At 38.5% G+C, this 13,190-nt stretch overlaps 1 protein-coding gene across 1 annotated transcript; it reads left to right on the forward strand.

Moving 5' to 3' along the window:
- The first annotated feature begins 465 nt into the window (after positions 1–465).
- On the forward strand, positions 466–12,835 carry rps6ka4 (ribosomal protein S6 kinase, polypeptide 4). The gene is made up of 18 exons (XM_083986135.1): positions 466–1,428; positions 2,555–2,626; positions 3,210–3,277; positions 3,606–3,756; positions 3,970–4,085; positions 4,854–4,961; positions 5,126–5,206; positions 6,089–6,192; positions 6,361–6,511; positions 6,612–6,773; positions 6,980–7,105; positions 7,892–8,025; positions 8,151–8,244; positions 8,368–8,538; positions 9,422–9,613; positions 9,703–9,862; positions 10,052–10,215; positions 10,318–12,835. Exons 1-18 carry the CDS (start codon positions 1,341–1,343, stop codon positions 10,534–10,536), a joined length of 2,361 nt encoding a protein of 786 aa, XP_083842261.1. The 5' UTR covers positions 466–1,340; the 3' UTR covers positions 10,537–12,835.
- Positions 12,836–13,190: the final 355 nt, after the last annotated feature.

The raw sequence follows: 13,190 nt of genomic DNA on the forward strand, positions 1-13,190 counted from the left end.
AAAATAATGCTTCTTCAATTCTTTATTATAATCAAAAAGGCACATGTCATAACTTCCAGAGAAGTTTGCAAAGAAGAAACTGAGAGAAAAATAACAAAAAATTTGTCCTCAATTTATATCCAACTTTAGGAACTTTTTTTTTAAATTATTATTATTTAAAATAAATAATTTACAGAATATAAAGGCATATTAACAACAATAATAACATAATGTTAACATAATAATAACACCTCTCAGCAGGGCACGTCAATATATAAATTATATAAATAATATACATAATCAAAATTTAATAAAATTGAGATAATTATAATAAAAAAGTATTATATTAAATAAACAAATAAAAACTAAACAGACAAAATAAGTCAATGTAAACTTTAGGAACTAGGCTACTGGATTTTCCGAGGTCACTTTAACGTCGCTCCGCCCACCCGGACGGTCACGTGACTGACCGTCGCCCAGGTTGTGTGTGTCGAAAGCATCCTGGAGTTAGCAGCTAGCCAGCTAGCCTCTCTGACAATATAAATACAAAGAGAGATGTAAATATATTTCATCATGGGCGAATCATTAACTTGACTCAAGTGGAGACAAAGAAGATAAGGAGCTACCTAAACCTGACACTTGCCAACATGGTGTGATAGGTGGTATCTGTATCTGAAGAGGCCACTTGACACAGCGAACTAAAACATTATCATTAGCACAACGTTTGAAACTTTGACGGGCAGCAGCAGCAATTAGCCAGCTAGCTGCTAGTTTGTAAATGTGTATTGGTGTTGTACCTGTTATGCTAATTAACTGGCATTGTAGCTGTTAACATACTGACTCAAACCGCATTATTATTTTGTTTTCATGTTTTTATTTTTTTGGTATAACTAGCGTTAGCGTTATTATCAAGTAACGTCAGCCACAACTTGTGAATACTGTTGGGCAGCTAATGCTAACGTTAGCCACTTGAACTGTGTGTACATCACACTTGAAGCTGTATCTGACGTGCATTTAATCGAAATCAATCAGTGTTGACGATCTTTCTCTGGGCTAATAACTTAAAACAATCATTTTAAAATCTGAAAAAGCTGTATGTCTGTGTTATCGGAATGATTTCGTCCTATCACATGAGATAAATAATGCGAAACAACAGGATGTCTGTCAGAGGCTTGGGGATTAACGTTAGGGCAGCAGTATTGTTTAGGAAACACATCTGTCCGATCATTTGAATAATCCTTATATTCTACATAATGCTGATACAGTAGCTTTTTTCGCATACTGTTATATATATTTATATATATATTTACCACCCAGTTTATCTTAAACAGTCTGTATAAGGCTATAGTCTACATTAAGTTATGCCTGGGGACACATCTGGTAGCAGTGATGACTCCGATGGAAAAACAAATGAAATGGACTGTACTGTCAAGCATCAAATCACCAATGGTAAGTCAAGAAGTCAAGTACATCGATTGTAATGAACCACATTGTTTACACTTTAACCATAACTGCACAGGTGTCGGTTCTGTTATTTAATTAACACAGCATCGATTTAATTATAATTTATAATTGTTCAGTCTTTGACAGAAGGATGATGATTCAAATTTGCAGCACAATATAACACAACCCCGAAATGTTATTTATTGAATGAAATAAACTCACAAAGCAGTGCTCTTTATTAGAAATACTTTCAGTCACACAGCGTGTAGACTGAGTTGTGTTGTCTCCTCTAAAGTCAGGCAGGTGTTTTGGATTGATCAGTGTAGTTACATTAATGATATCATAGGATTTACTACACTTAAGTCATTTATGTGAAAGATCTTAACCACCTATGTGCCAGGCTTTCAGAGCATTGGTTATTAAAGGTGCAGAAGTCAGTTATGTAATGTAGTTATGCTGTAATAATGCCTAATAAAAACCTTTAATCTGGACTTCAAGTTTGTTAATTGATACTGTTTATATCATAGATAGACTTTGCAGTGTGACTTTACAAGCAAAATACCCTTAAAACCACATAAAGCAGAGAGCAGCTGCTTTATTCACCCTCAGTTGGCTGAATTGTTCAGGATAGTTGCAGACCTGACCACATGGCAATCTCTGATGTCATCCCTGGTTTTTCATGAGATGTAGCGGGAGAGGTGTAGATATTGATTGCAGTGCACAAATCTTTATATCGATAAAAAAAAGAAGGGCAGCGGACATTATTCTTTCTCTTATTATGTTTTAAGTAATGCACTTTCTAATAGTGAAGCTTTGAAAAAATCGATTCAGATTGAATACATATGATGCTTACCTTTATCATGTATGAACGCCTCTGTCATTTATATTTGATCACATTAGGGTTATTTGTCTGTCATTACAGACAAGATTTTTTTCTTTGTGTAGAAAGCTTACAGCCAAACACAGTTCACGTCTCTTTAAAGTTAGACATCTCTTTTAGAACATTTTCAGAGATGGTAAAACACTTTGCTACAAGTCTTCCTGACCTTTTAAAACAAATAAATTTGCAGGGTACAGAAATTGAGCTTTTACACTGTTATGTTTTGATTCTGGATTTTCTTTCTATCCTTAGCGAACCTCACAGGTCACACTGAGAGGGTCGGCATGGAGAACTTTGAGCTGCTCAAAGTCTTGGGCACTGGAGGTAAGTCTTAAGTTAAGTGATTAAACTTGAAGCAAACTTGAGTGAACTGTTATCATGAGATACAGTGAATAAAGGCAGGAAATATTCCCCTGCCGTGGTTAGATATCTTGAGGGTACAGTGTTTGTAATTGAATTTTACAGTCTGTAAAGACTAAGTTCCCTTGAGGAGCTAAAAGCTGCGGTAAAACATGTCTTAACATTCATTTCCTGATTTGGGAGTTGCAAAACATTGAGGCAGTGAGTAATATGCGTATGTTCACTGGGTAAAGCATATGCTGTAGACCTCGCCCTTATTAAATCTCTTCCATACAAAATACCTATGGGAGAGCTTAAGAGGATGTCTCTATCAACAAACAAATAACACCTAATTATAAGTTGTGCACAGGAATGTTTTTGCATATAGTTTATTACCAGACACTTTAAATCATTTTTTACACCTGTTCCCCCTGTGCTGATGTTTTGCAGTGGACCCAATTAAGGGATAATTTGATTGTGTTACTTTTTAGTTTGTTAGTAGTTATTTAACTTTCTAAATAACAGTAAATTGAATGACTTGAGGATATATTTGTTTCTCTTTCTTTAGCTTATGGAAAAGTGTTTTTGGTCCGGAAGAACAGCGGCCATGATGTGGGTCAACTATATGCTATGAAGGTGAGACTGTTAGTTGAGGTATTGAACTAAATGTGATAATTTCTTGTTAACAAATATAAAACTCTAGCTGATGTTTTAAATACAAGTTGGAAAATACTTTGAAATGATTCACAGATTTTGCTTTTATCCAAATTTGATCTCATTTTGATAATTGCACAGCATATGAGGGAAATCACAGTTCAGTTTAATAGGAGAAATATGTGCTGTCTCTTATCAATACAGTTATACATATTGTTCTGTTCTAATCTAGTATTTCACTTAATCTTGTAATGTAAGTAATTTTGTAACTAAGTAGTATGTTTTTAATTCATTTCCGCTGTTGCCTTAGGTGTTGAAAAAAGCAGCAATTGTTCAAAAGGCAAAGACAACAGAACATACCCGCACTGAGAGGCAGGTGCTCGAGCACATCCGCCAGTCTCCCTTCCTGGTCACGCTCCACTATGCCTTTCAGACGCAGAGCAAACTGCATCTCATCTTGGGTGAGTGGTGGAGCAGCAGAGCCAAATATGAGGAAGACCTGTCTTTTTTCAGTCTTGGATTGCTGAATAGATGTTCTCTTTATGTTTCTGTCTATTACTGTCTTCTGTCTGTTTGTTGGCCTTATGTGCAATATGTGTGTTTGTGTAATTTTTGTATTATGTCTATTCAAGCTCCCTGTGTATTTGTGTGTGTGTGTGTGTGTGTGAGTGCAGACTATGTGAGCGGTGGGGAGATGTTCACTCATTTGTACCAGCGGGATCACTTTCCTGAGGAGGCGGTGCGGATTTATATTGGGGAAACAATCCTGGCTCTGGAGCACCTACACAAGGTGGGTGTTGTTCCTTCCAGCTCTATAACCTAAAGCTGCATTTATCGATTTTTTTTGGACACTGGGGGGTGAGAAGGAAGACAAAAGAAGCTTACAGAGACGCTGCACCGGAACAATACATTTAGAAAGTTGTTATAGCTGATGTGTTTCAAAGCAGTTGCCTCGTTACACAAATTTAGCAAACACAGAACAACATTATTATCCCATTTGAGTCATATTATATATATATTATTGAATGTTAGTCCTGGTTTAATATACTCCTGAGGTTAACTAGCAGCACTCTAACTGTCCAAGTTATGACCTTCAGCATGTGAACAGATGGACAATCCAACATTGTAATGAAAACAAATCTTTACAATAGGAGATTCTTGCTGCCTGTGGAAACATCACCACTCACACAAATTGTCCAATAAGCTGAAAACCATAAAGTTGACTCTTAACGCGTTGTTCCTCTGGATGGCGTCAAATATAGCCATCAAGGCAATACTGTCTTTTGTGAGTTAGATTCTCATTTCATGATGTTAGTGCAATTAAGGCTTGTACTTCAGGTTGTGTTGTGCTGTCTGGGCCGTTGTTTTCTCTGACAAGTTTAGCTATTAGAACAACTGAACAGACCTAAAGCGATTCAATTACTGGTATTATCCAGCTGATAATGGTTCAATTCTATCTTCTTTCTTTGTGAAAAAAAAAAATTAGTTTGTGCCGCATGTCCATCCCTGTCCACATGACTGTAACAGGTACGATTTCATTGTGTTTGTTTTCACACAGCTTGGGATTGTGTACCGAGACATCAAGTTGGAAAACATCCTTCTCGATAGTGAAGGCCATGTGGTATTGACAGATTTTGGGCTCAGCAAAGAGTTTCTGGAAAAGGAGGTATGTGAACACAAAACCATAACCTACGCATAGAAATGTGTCTGCATGTGGAAAATGACACAGAGAATGTGTGTAATGTTATTTTCTCTCAATATTTTGTTAATTTGAGTTTTGTTTTTGTTTTTTTACAAATTGACATGATGTCCCCTTTCTTCTGAATACAGAAGGAACGGACCTACTCTTTCTGTGGGACCATTGAATACATGGCACCTGAAATCATCAGGGGGAAGTCGGGGCATGGCAAGGTACATATATGAAAGTAAAGCAGCAAGCAGTGCTTTAGCAGGTGTTAAAACACTTGGTAAAGATTTTAAGTGTCTGTAAACTTAGTGCACAAGTGTCTTTGCAGTTTCAGTTCAATGCAGTGTTTATTTTCCTGTCTGGCGTCAACACTTGTTCTTATCTCTGTGCTCATGGGCGTGTTGGTCTGAGGTGTGGTCAGGCACACTGTTGGCACGTTACTATCTTGAGGCGGTGTAAAGTGACAACAAAAACCTCAGTTGTGTGGTATTTCACTGGTACTTAAAGGTGTATTGTCAAAAGCAATATGTGTCACAGAGCGCACACATGCACATTATGTACATAATTGCGCTTAGATGTTGGGATCAGTCAGGTGGAAGATTATAATATGGCCCCAGAAGGTTGGAGTTTCTTTGTGCCATGTGTGTTTATATAATGTTTTGTCATGGATGTGACTTTGTATGAATCCCTGCAGAGAAACCAGTCTTTCTTATACCTAGAACACAAAATGTTTTCTCTTCATCAACTAAATTTAAACTATGAAACTAAACAGTTTTATTACAAACTAAGGGATCATTCATAGTTCTCATCATATAACATTAAAAAAACAACATTGACACGCCCTGAGTACACTTGTCACACATGCTTCAGATTATGTGCTTTTGATCTTGTAGCTTTTGTAAAGTTGTTTAAGTCTCAACTTTGGGTAAATAAGTAACATGTTCTTTTATCACTGTGCATTAGATCAACATTTAAGTTGCGACCTTTTGAAGTATTTGTCAGGATCACAATAGACAACGCAAGTTGCACTGACAGTATACATTTTTAAAATTAATATTTTGTTCTCCTTCCTTCATGTAATGTTTTTAACCTGTCTCTCCCTTCAGTCGGTGGATTGGTGGAGCCTTGGGATCCTAATGTTTGAACTGCTGACAGGAGCGTCTCCTTTTACCTTGGAAGGAGAGAGGAACTCCCAGAGTGAAGTGTCAAAGTGAGTGGTGCTGGCTCCATCTCCATAAAATGCACATTTGAATCTTAAATTGTGTTGTAGTTACCATTTACTTAATTATACTTAATAATGACACATGTCATGATGAATAAGACGATTCTGATTGAAAGCTTTAAGCCTTCTCCATCTCTTCCACCAATCTTCACTTAGACGGATTTTGCGCTGTGATCCACCTTTCCCCTCAATGATTGGGTCAACTGCTCAGGACCTGCTGAGGAAATTGTTGGTCAAAGATCCTCACAAGAGACTTGGCTCCGGACCAAGAGGGGCAGAGGACATCAAAGCACATTCCTTCTTCAAGGTCTGACATAACCTCGGCTGCGCTTTGCCCCGACATCTCTCTTCCCTTGTCATCTCTTTTTAATTCATCCATGAGTGCCATCTGCTTTGTGTCCTAACAGGGACTGAACTGGGCTGACCTTGCACAGAAGAAGGTGGCAAGTCCATTCAAACCGGAGCTGAAGAGTGAACTGGATACGGGAAACTTTGCTGAGGAGTTCACTGGGATGGATCCTGTCTACTCTCCAGCAAGCACACCTCCGAGCACTGATCGCTTGTTCCAGGTCGGTCCTGTCTCATCCTTAAACAGTTATTCCTAAATAACCTGTGAGCATCCTTTTAAAAACATTTGTATAAAGTAGATTTGTTTGAAAAATAATGACTCACACAATAGTTTTAAGGTTGATACAATTGTATTGTCAGTTTTTCACTCTCTCCCTCAAAAGTGAAAGCTCAAAATGTAATCTTATCTCTCCTTCTGGTATTTTAGGGTTACTCTTTTATTGCTCCTTCAATTCTGTTCAACAAGAACGCGGTCATGGGAGATTTTGTAGAGACCCAGATTGGTGCTGATCGACCAGGTTCGGCCTCTGTCCAGCGCAGTGCAATGTTAGAGGTAAGGGTCTCCATTCTCCAACCAGTGTATCTTGGCTTCTGATGATGTTTTTGTAACCCTCGCTTGAGCATCAGCTGTTCTTAACTTCATCAGAGAGCTGCATAACAACTGCACTAGAACCACTGTAACACAAAATGTCTGAGCTGTGTTTCTTTATCACAGCCAACAGGAAGGAAGAGAGGAAGAGAAACTAGTCGATTTAGCCTAGATTATCAACCAATCTTGGGGTATCTTATTTCACAGCATAATTGTTTTCATATGTTGTATGAAGAGCTAGAAGGACATACAGCATTTATCACACTTATGCCAATATACAGTATTATACTATCTGTTTAGAAATATATTAAAGGATTGGATCTGTTTTTCAAGGTGGTATTTATCACTTGAGACTGAATGACATAAATTGATTGAACATAAAGTGGAGCTAAAGTATTGTTTTCAATTTTACACAGCTCAGTTGAATAGAAATCAGGCTTTGTAGTTGTGTATTGTTAACAACAATAGATAATTATGAATATATAAGGCGTTTTGATAATATCATATATTGAAAAGCCCCCTTGACAAGATTGTGAAACAGATGTTGTATATAAATCTAAAGGATGTGAAAACACTTCTCAGGTACTTCAATATTGACTTTTTGGCTTATGACACATTGGTGAATGTAGTCAGATCCCTGTTCTGTTTCTGTTAGCCGTGGCAAACGCAAAAGAAAACCAAAACAAAAATGAACTCAGCACATCTTCCTTAACAGTTCCCTGTGAATCACTCCATCCCCTCTTTGTTCAGGAATCACAGTTTTTCCATCACTATGAGCTGTGTCTTCACGGGCCCCCGCTAGGTGAGGGGAGCTTCTCTGTGTGCAGGAAATGCAAACACAAGCAAACTGGCCACGAATATGCCGTCAAGATTGTGAGCCGCAGGTGAGTGAAGATTGAAGCTTCATGGTAATAGCTCATGTTGGTAATAAATATCTGTCCTGTATCTCTGTGCTATCTGACGGTCAAGGTCACAGAATGACCTTTGGTGTTCCTTCTGTCTGTGTTAGGATGGAGGCGAACAGTCAGAGGGAGATCGCTGCTTTAAGGCAGTGTGAGGCTCATCCCAACATCGTCAAGCTGCATGAAGTCTATACCGATCAGGTACAGTGGAGGAACATGTACCGTACCTGCACTGACATTACAGTAACAGGCCAGATATTGAACTGCATCAACAAGAGATCCATCACATAAACCCTTGTCTCCCCACTTCTCCCACTCTGTCAGTATCACACATATTTAGTGATGGAGCTTCTACGAGGCGGGGAGCTGCTCGAAAGGATCAAAAGGAAGAAACTTTTCGGCGAGGCGGAGGCCAGTCAGCTGTTACAGAGCCTGGTCTCGGCTGTCAGCTTCATGCACGAGGCTGGGGTCGTGCACAGAGACCTCAAACCAGAGGTTAGTGGTGGGGATAATCCCCGGAAAAATACAGAATTTCTCAATTCAAATAGACAACAACATTTTTCCTGTCACAATTCTGCTGTGTCACACCACACTGAAAATCAAAATAACTCTTTGTAATTGAAAACGAAACTTGTAAATCCAAGGTACGTTTAAATGTCACATTATAGAAAATGAGATTTCAACCTTGTATTTAATTATGAAGCAGACGCTATTAAAGTAATAACAGTCAAAACAGCCCATTTGCAGTCATAGGTCGTCTCACCTAAAGTGGCTGAATACAGAGTGAGAATCGAGCAGTTTGATTTTAGTCGAGGTAAACATGGCAGACACAGTGTAACATGTCTCTTGTACTGCTGTTGTCACTCAAACACCCTGCTGGCTTCAGATTGCTGTGGGATATAATTAACTGAAGGCTTTCATGTTGTACCAAGCAGCTGTTAATAACAGATAGTGTTAAGAATTGCCCAGTGTTTTCCTGAGATGCCTGTTTTAACCACAAACTGCTGATATGCTATATATGAAAATGTTTGATATGAATGAAAAACTCCTTATCTACATTATTCCACAATGCCTGCACATTTCTTCTCAAGTCTTGAGTTAAAGTTCAGAGAGAATCAACATAAGATGGATGAGTGATATGGAAACGGCTCTTGTCTTCTAATTTGTCACCGAAATACCAACAACTAATTTCACCCCGTTTGCCCTTCACGCCCACCTTTTTGCCACATGTGCTGAGAATCATACCAATCGATAGTGTTTAGTAGTAGCAGTTTGTTTACTAGTGTTATTCAATGGACAGTGCTGTGTCAGGAAAATGGAGCCCTGTTTATTAACTATAAATAACACATCAGCAATTTTTTTTTGTTTACCGTTACAGAACGTGCTGTTTTCAGATGAGGGGGAGGACTCGGTGCTGAAAGTAATAGACTTTGGATTTGCCCGCCTGTGTCCTGCAGGCAGCGCCCCCCTGCAGACTCCCTGCTTCACCCTGCAGTACGCTGCACCCGAACTTTTTGAGAGTGCAGGATACGACAAAGCCTGTGACCTCTGGAGTCTCGGGGTCATCCTGGTAATTTGATCTTTAACATGTCGGTTCTCTGTCACATCAGTCACATGAACTGAAGTAACTGAAGATGATCTGTGTGTGTTCTCCCTTAGTACACCATGCTGTCGGGCCAGGTGCCATTTCAGAGTGAGCAACGTGGGATGACCTCATCGTACGCTGCTGACATCATGCAGAAGATAAAAGAGGGTGATTTCTCATTGGAAGGGGAAGCCTGGAAAGGAGTATCAGAGGATGCCAAAGAGCTGGTTAAAGGTATATAGTTTTCATTGACTGTATAACTTTGTCAAAATCTCTGCTTAAAGAATGTTTTTAATAGTGTTTTTAGGGTTTCTTTTTGCTGTTGGATAAATATTTTTCCTCACCCCCTCCTAATGCGTCACTTTGTTTTGTCTGTGTCTCTCTCATTTTGTTCTTGTTTGTGTCCTCTGTCTATGATAAAAGGCCTGCTGACGGTGGATCCAGAGAACCGTCTCAAACTCTCTGATCTGAAAGAGAACAGCTGGCTGCAGGGTGGAGCATCCATGTCCACCACTCCATTGTGCACTCCAGATGTGCTGGAGTCCAGTGGACCTACTGTTCGCACCTATGTTAATGCTACCTACAAGGTAATAGCGCTGTAGAATTTTAAAAAAATGTCTAAAAATCCATATTGAATGCGTGTCTCTAAAGTGTTTACATCTTCTGTCCTCATTCTCCTCTCTTGTCAGGCTTTCAACCGTGGTAAGAGAGAGGGGTTCTTTCTGAAAAGTGTTGACAACGCTCCTCTTGCAAAACGGCGGAAGCTAAAAATGACGAGCACAGGAGTAGAGACCCGATGGAGTTCATCTTCTTCCTCCTCCTCTTCTTCCACCTCCTCCTCTGCCTCTGCCTCTGCAACCGCATCCAAAGCACAGCCAAAACAAACTGTGGCCCCAAAGAAGAGCTAGCCTAAACAGCAGGGGAGAGAGCAGCTGGGGAATGAAGCAGTATGTGCTAATACTGGCAACATGAAGTCCTCCAGTCACTCACCTTCAGATAACATACTGATGACCAAAAGACTGGTTTTGGGTTAGTGTTAAGTTTTCATTCAATATAACATTTAGTTACACCTTTTTTAAACAGTTAAACACCTTCAGTTATTGTGAAACATTTCCCCCAAAAACCAAACATGTATTTTTCTTAAATGGATGGAAGAGAGGACGGTAGAGGTCTGATTTGGTATCTCTAAGATTTACTCAAATCCGTGGCCTTTAGACAAAATTATACTTATTCAGTATTCTCACACTAAAAGTTAAAAAATGAGACATTTACCTGTTTTCACTGTGGGTAAAAGCAGTGCCTGGCTACATAGGGATAAAGGGAAAAAAGAGCCATAAATGAGCAGAAGCCATATATACAGCAAAGCAGTGAATATATGAAATGAGCCTTTGTGATTATACACAAATTTGCACAAAGTTAATATACAGTCCTTCCAGGAGTTTGCAGATGTAATTCTTTGATTGTACCTAATTATTTTAGACTTTGCCACATATGTAATGATTGGTAGAAAAATAAAACTGCATAAGTTTGGCCATAAGTGCTGTTGTGCCCCATGAAGGCACTTGGTCCCCTTAAAAAAAAACAGTTTTGTGAAAACTGTTGAGTTAATTTTCATTTGTTTGGGTTGGGCAAATATCTAGCAGTTTGCACGATTTGCAGAGAATGTAAATGACCGAATAGTAAAGAAAAAGCAAATTTCTGAAAGGACTGAGCACAGAGGGGAGGGTTTGCGGTCTGTATAACCTTAAAGATTGTGTAGAGTGAATAATTATGTAGTGGAAGTTATCTTATTTTGATAAAGATTTGATTTTTGGTCCAGAGGGCGTCGTCTTTGTAAAACAGTTGCACCTCCATTACACTACCAACTCCACAGATCCCAGTGTGTAGAGCACATGTTTAGTTTCTTGGCTCTGAGTTAAATGTCTCGATGAACAATCAGAGTTTGACTTGAAGTGGTCACAGTGGACTCTTACCGAGTGTCCAACAGTAGCACCTGTATACGACGGAGACACAGTGGTGGTCATGACATCTAGCGCGATTCTTCTTGTCATACTTTGCTGTAAATTACTTGCATTATTGTGCTGGTCTGAAAATGTCTAGCATGCTAATCTATTGTGATGATGAACTATAAGAATGTTTTTCTATATTTTGGTATCTTGGGTTTACTAAGGAAGTGTCACCCAGGATTTTTTATTATGCGACAGAGTGCAGCTTGAGTGTTTGCACACAGACTGGAGTAAAATCTATCGTGGTGGCTTGAGTGCACAACCGCCTCGGGCAAGAGAATCTTACAAAGGTATTACAGTTTTCTGTGGGCCCATCAGACCAGCGCCATTTGCGGCTACCCCGACAGTGAATTTTTTTCCCCCTGTTGATTAAGCTCAGCTTCTTTTTACCTGGGCTGCAAAGGTCACCAATTAGTGGTCCTTTTTATTTTATTTTTTACAAAAGTGGTTTTAAAACATTGTATGGCTTTGAAATTCAAATCATATCACAAAATGAGACACTTAATCATGACTTTAAAAAGGCTCTTTGAAGAACTTCCTGCGAGGTCTGTTGTGTAAATATTCCTTAAATCTTTGATTTTGAGCAAAAAAAAAAAAAAAAAATGTATGTATTGATTTGAAATTTGACAGTTGTTTTAATGGTATATCAGTCTCCAGATGTGATTATGTTTTTATTGAATTTTTTTTTTTTTTACATGTTGCACAGTCGGTTGATCAATTAAACACATTTCAGCTTTAAAGGTGCTTTTACTGATATTTATTACATGTAATTGATTTTAATGCTGTGGTTATGGGATTATGATCATTTGGCTCCTGTTTTGTACCAGCACCATATGTATGTATGTATGTATGTATGTGTGTGTGTGTGTGGTTGTGTGAGAGCGTGAGTGGCAGTGGGGGACGTCGTGCTGATGTTTCTGTACCAGATGAAGCATTATTGCAAGTGACTGTATTATTTTCTTGTTATTTGCCGCCTTTGTCTGTTTTAAGGTAAACTGGTTGTTTGTGTTTGAACATTGAATTTTTACTTATACTGTGCTTTTGTTGGTGTTGATATTCTTTTGATGTAGTAAATGATATTTTTTCTCTTCTTTTTGTTGAGCATTACTATTTTACTGAGATGCACTGTCACTGATGTTGTAACTGGGAATTTATCTTTTGCACCGAGATTTTTCTTCGATGGTGCAAAATAAACATTACTTTTAAATAGATGTGTGCTTGTCTTGTCTTTTTGAGCACTGTAAGTTGAAATGGCCATAATCTCATTAATTTGAACACTGTCGGTGCTGACTGCACTGAGATGCATTAATATTGATGGTGAGTAATTGGTGCCAAATGCAAACATAATAAAATATACAGGAGGTTTGATAATCATTCCGGTTGATGAAAGCTTTTCCAAATGTATGTTTTCATAACAGATCATAAAGAACTCCTACTCCAAGTATGTAATCAAATTAGGTTTTGAAGCCATAAACCTTTATAAAGTGATACATTTGCTTGTTTTATAGATGTGATAAGTGGTAGGAACAGGAAGATGGGTTGACAAACCTCTATGA

This window comes from Trachurus trachurus (genome assembly GCF_905171665.1).
Source record: "Trachurus trachurus genome assembly, chromosome: 14".
Classification (NCBI taxonomy): Eukaryota; Metazoa; Chordata; class Actinopteri; order Carangiformes; family Carangidae; genus Trachurus; species Trachurus trachurus.

Bases quoted from the DNA above. Each gene is read 5' to 3' on its own strand.
- rps6ka4 (XM_083986135.1), top strand. From the start codon at position 1,341: ATGCCTGGGGACACATCTGGTAGCAGTGATGACTCCGATGGAAAAACA. The intron at 2,627-3,209 runs GTAAGTCTTAAG...CTCTTTCTTTAG, and splicing joins CAAAGTCTTGGGCACTGGAG to CTTATGGAAAAGTGTTTTTG. The intron at 3,278-3,605 runs GTGAGACTGTTA...CTGTTGCCTTAG, and splicing joins GTCAACTATATGCTATGAAG to GTGTTGAAAAAAGCAGCAAT.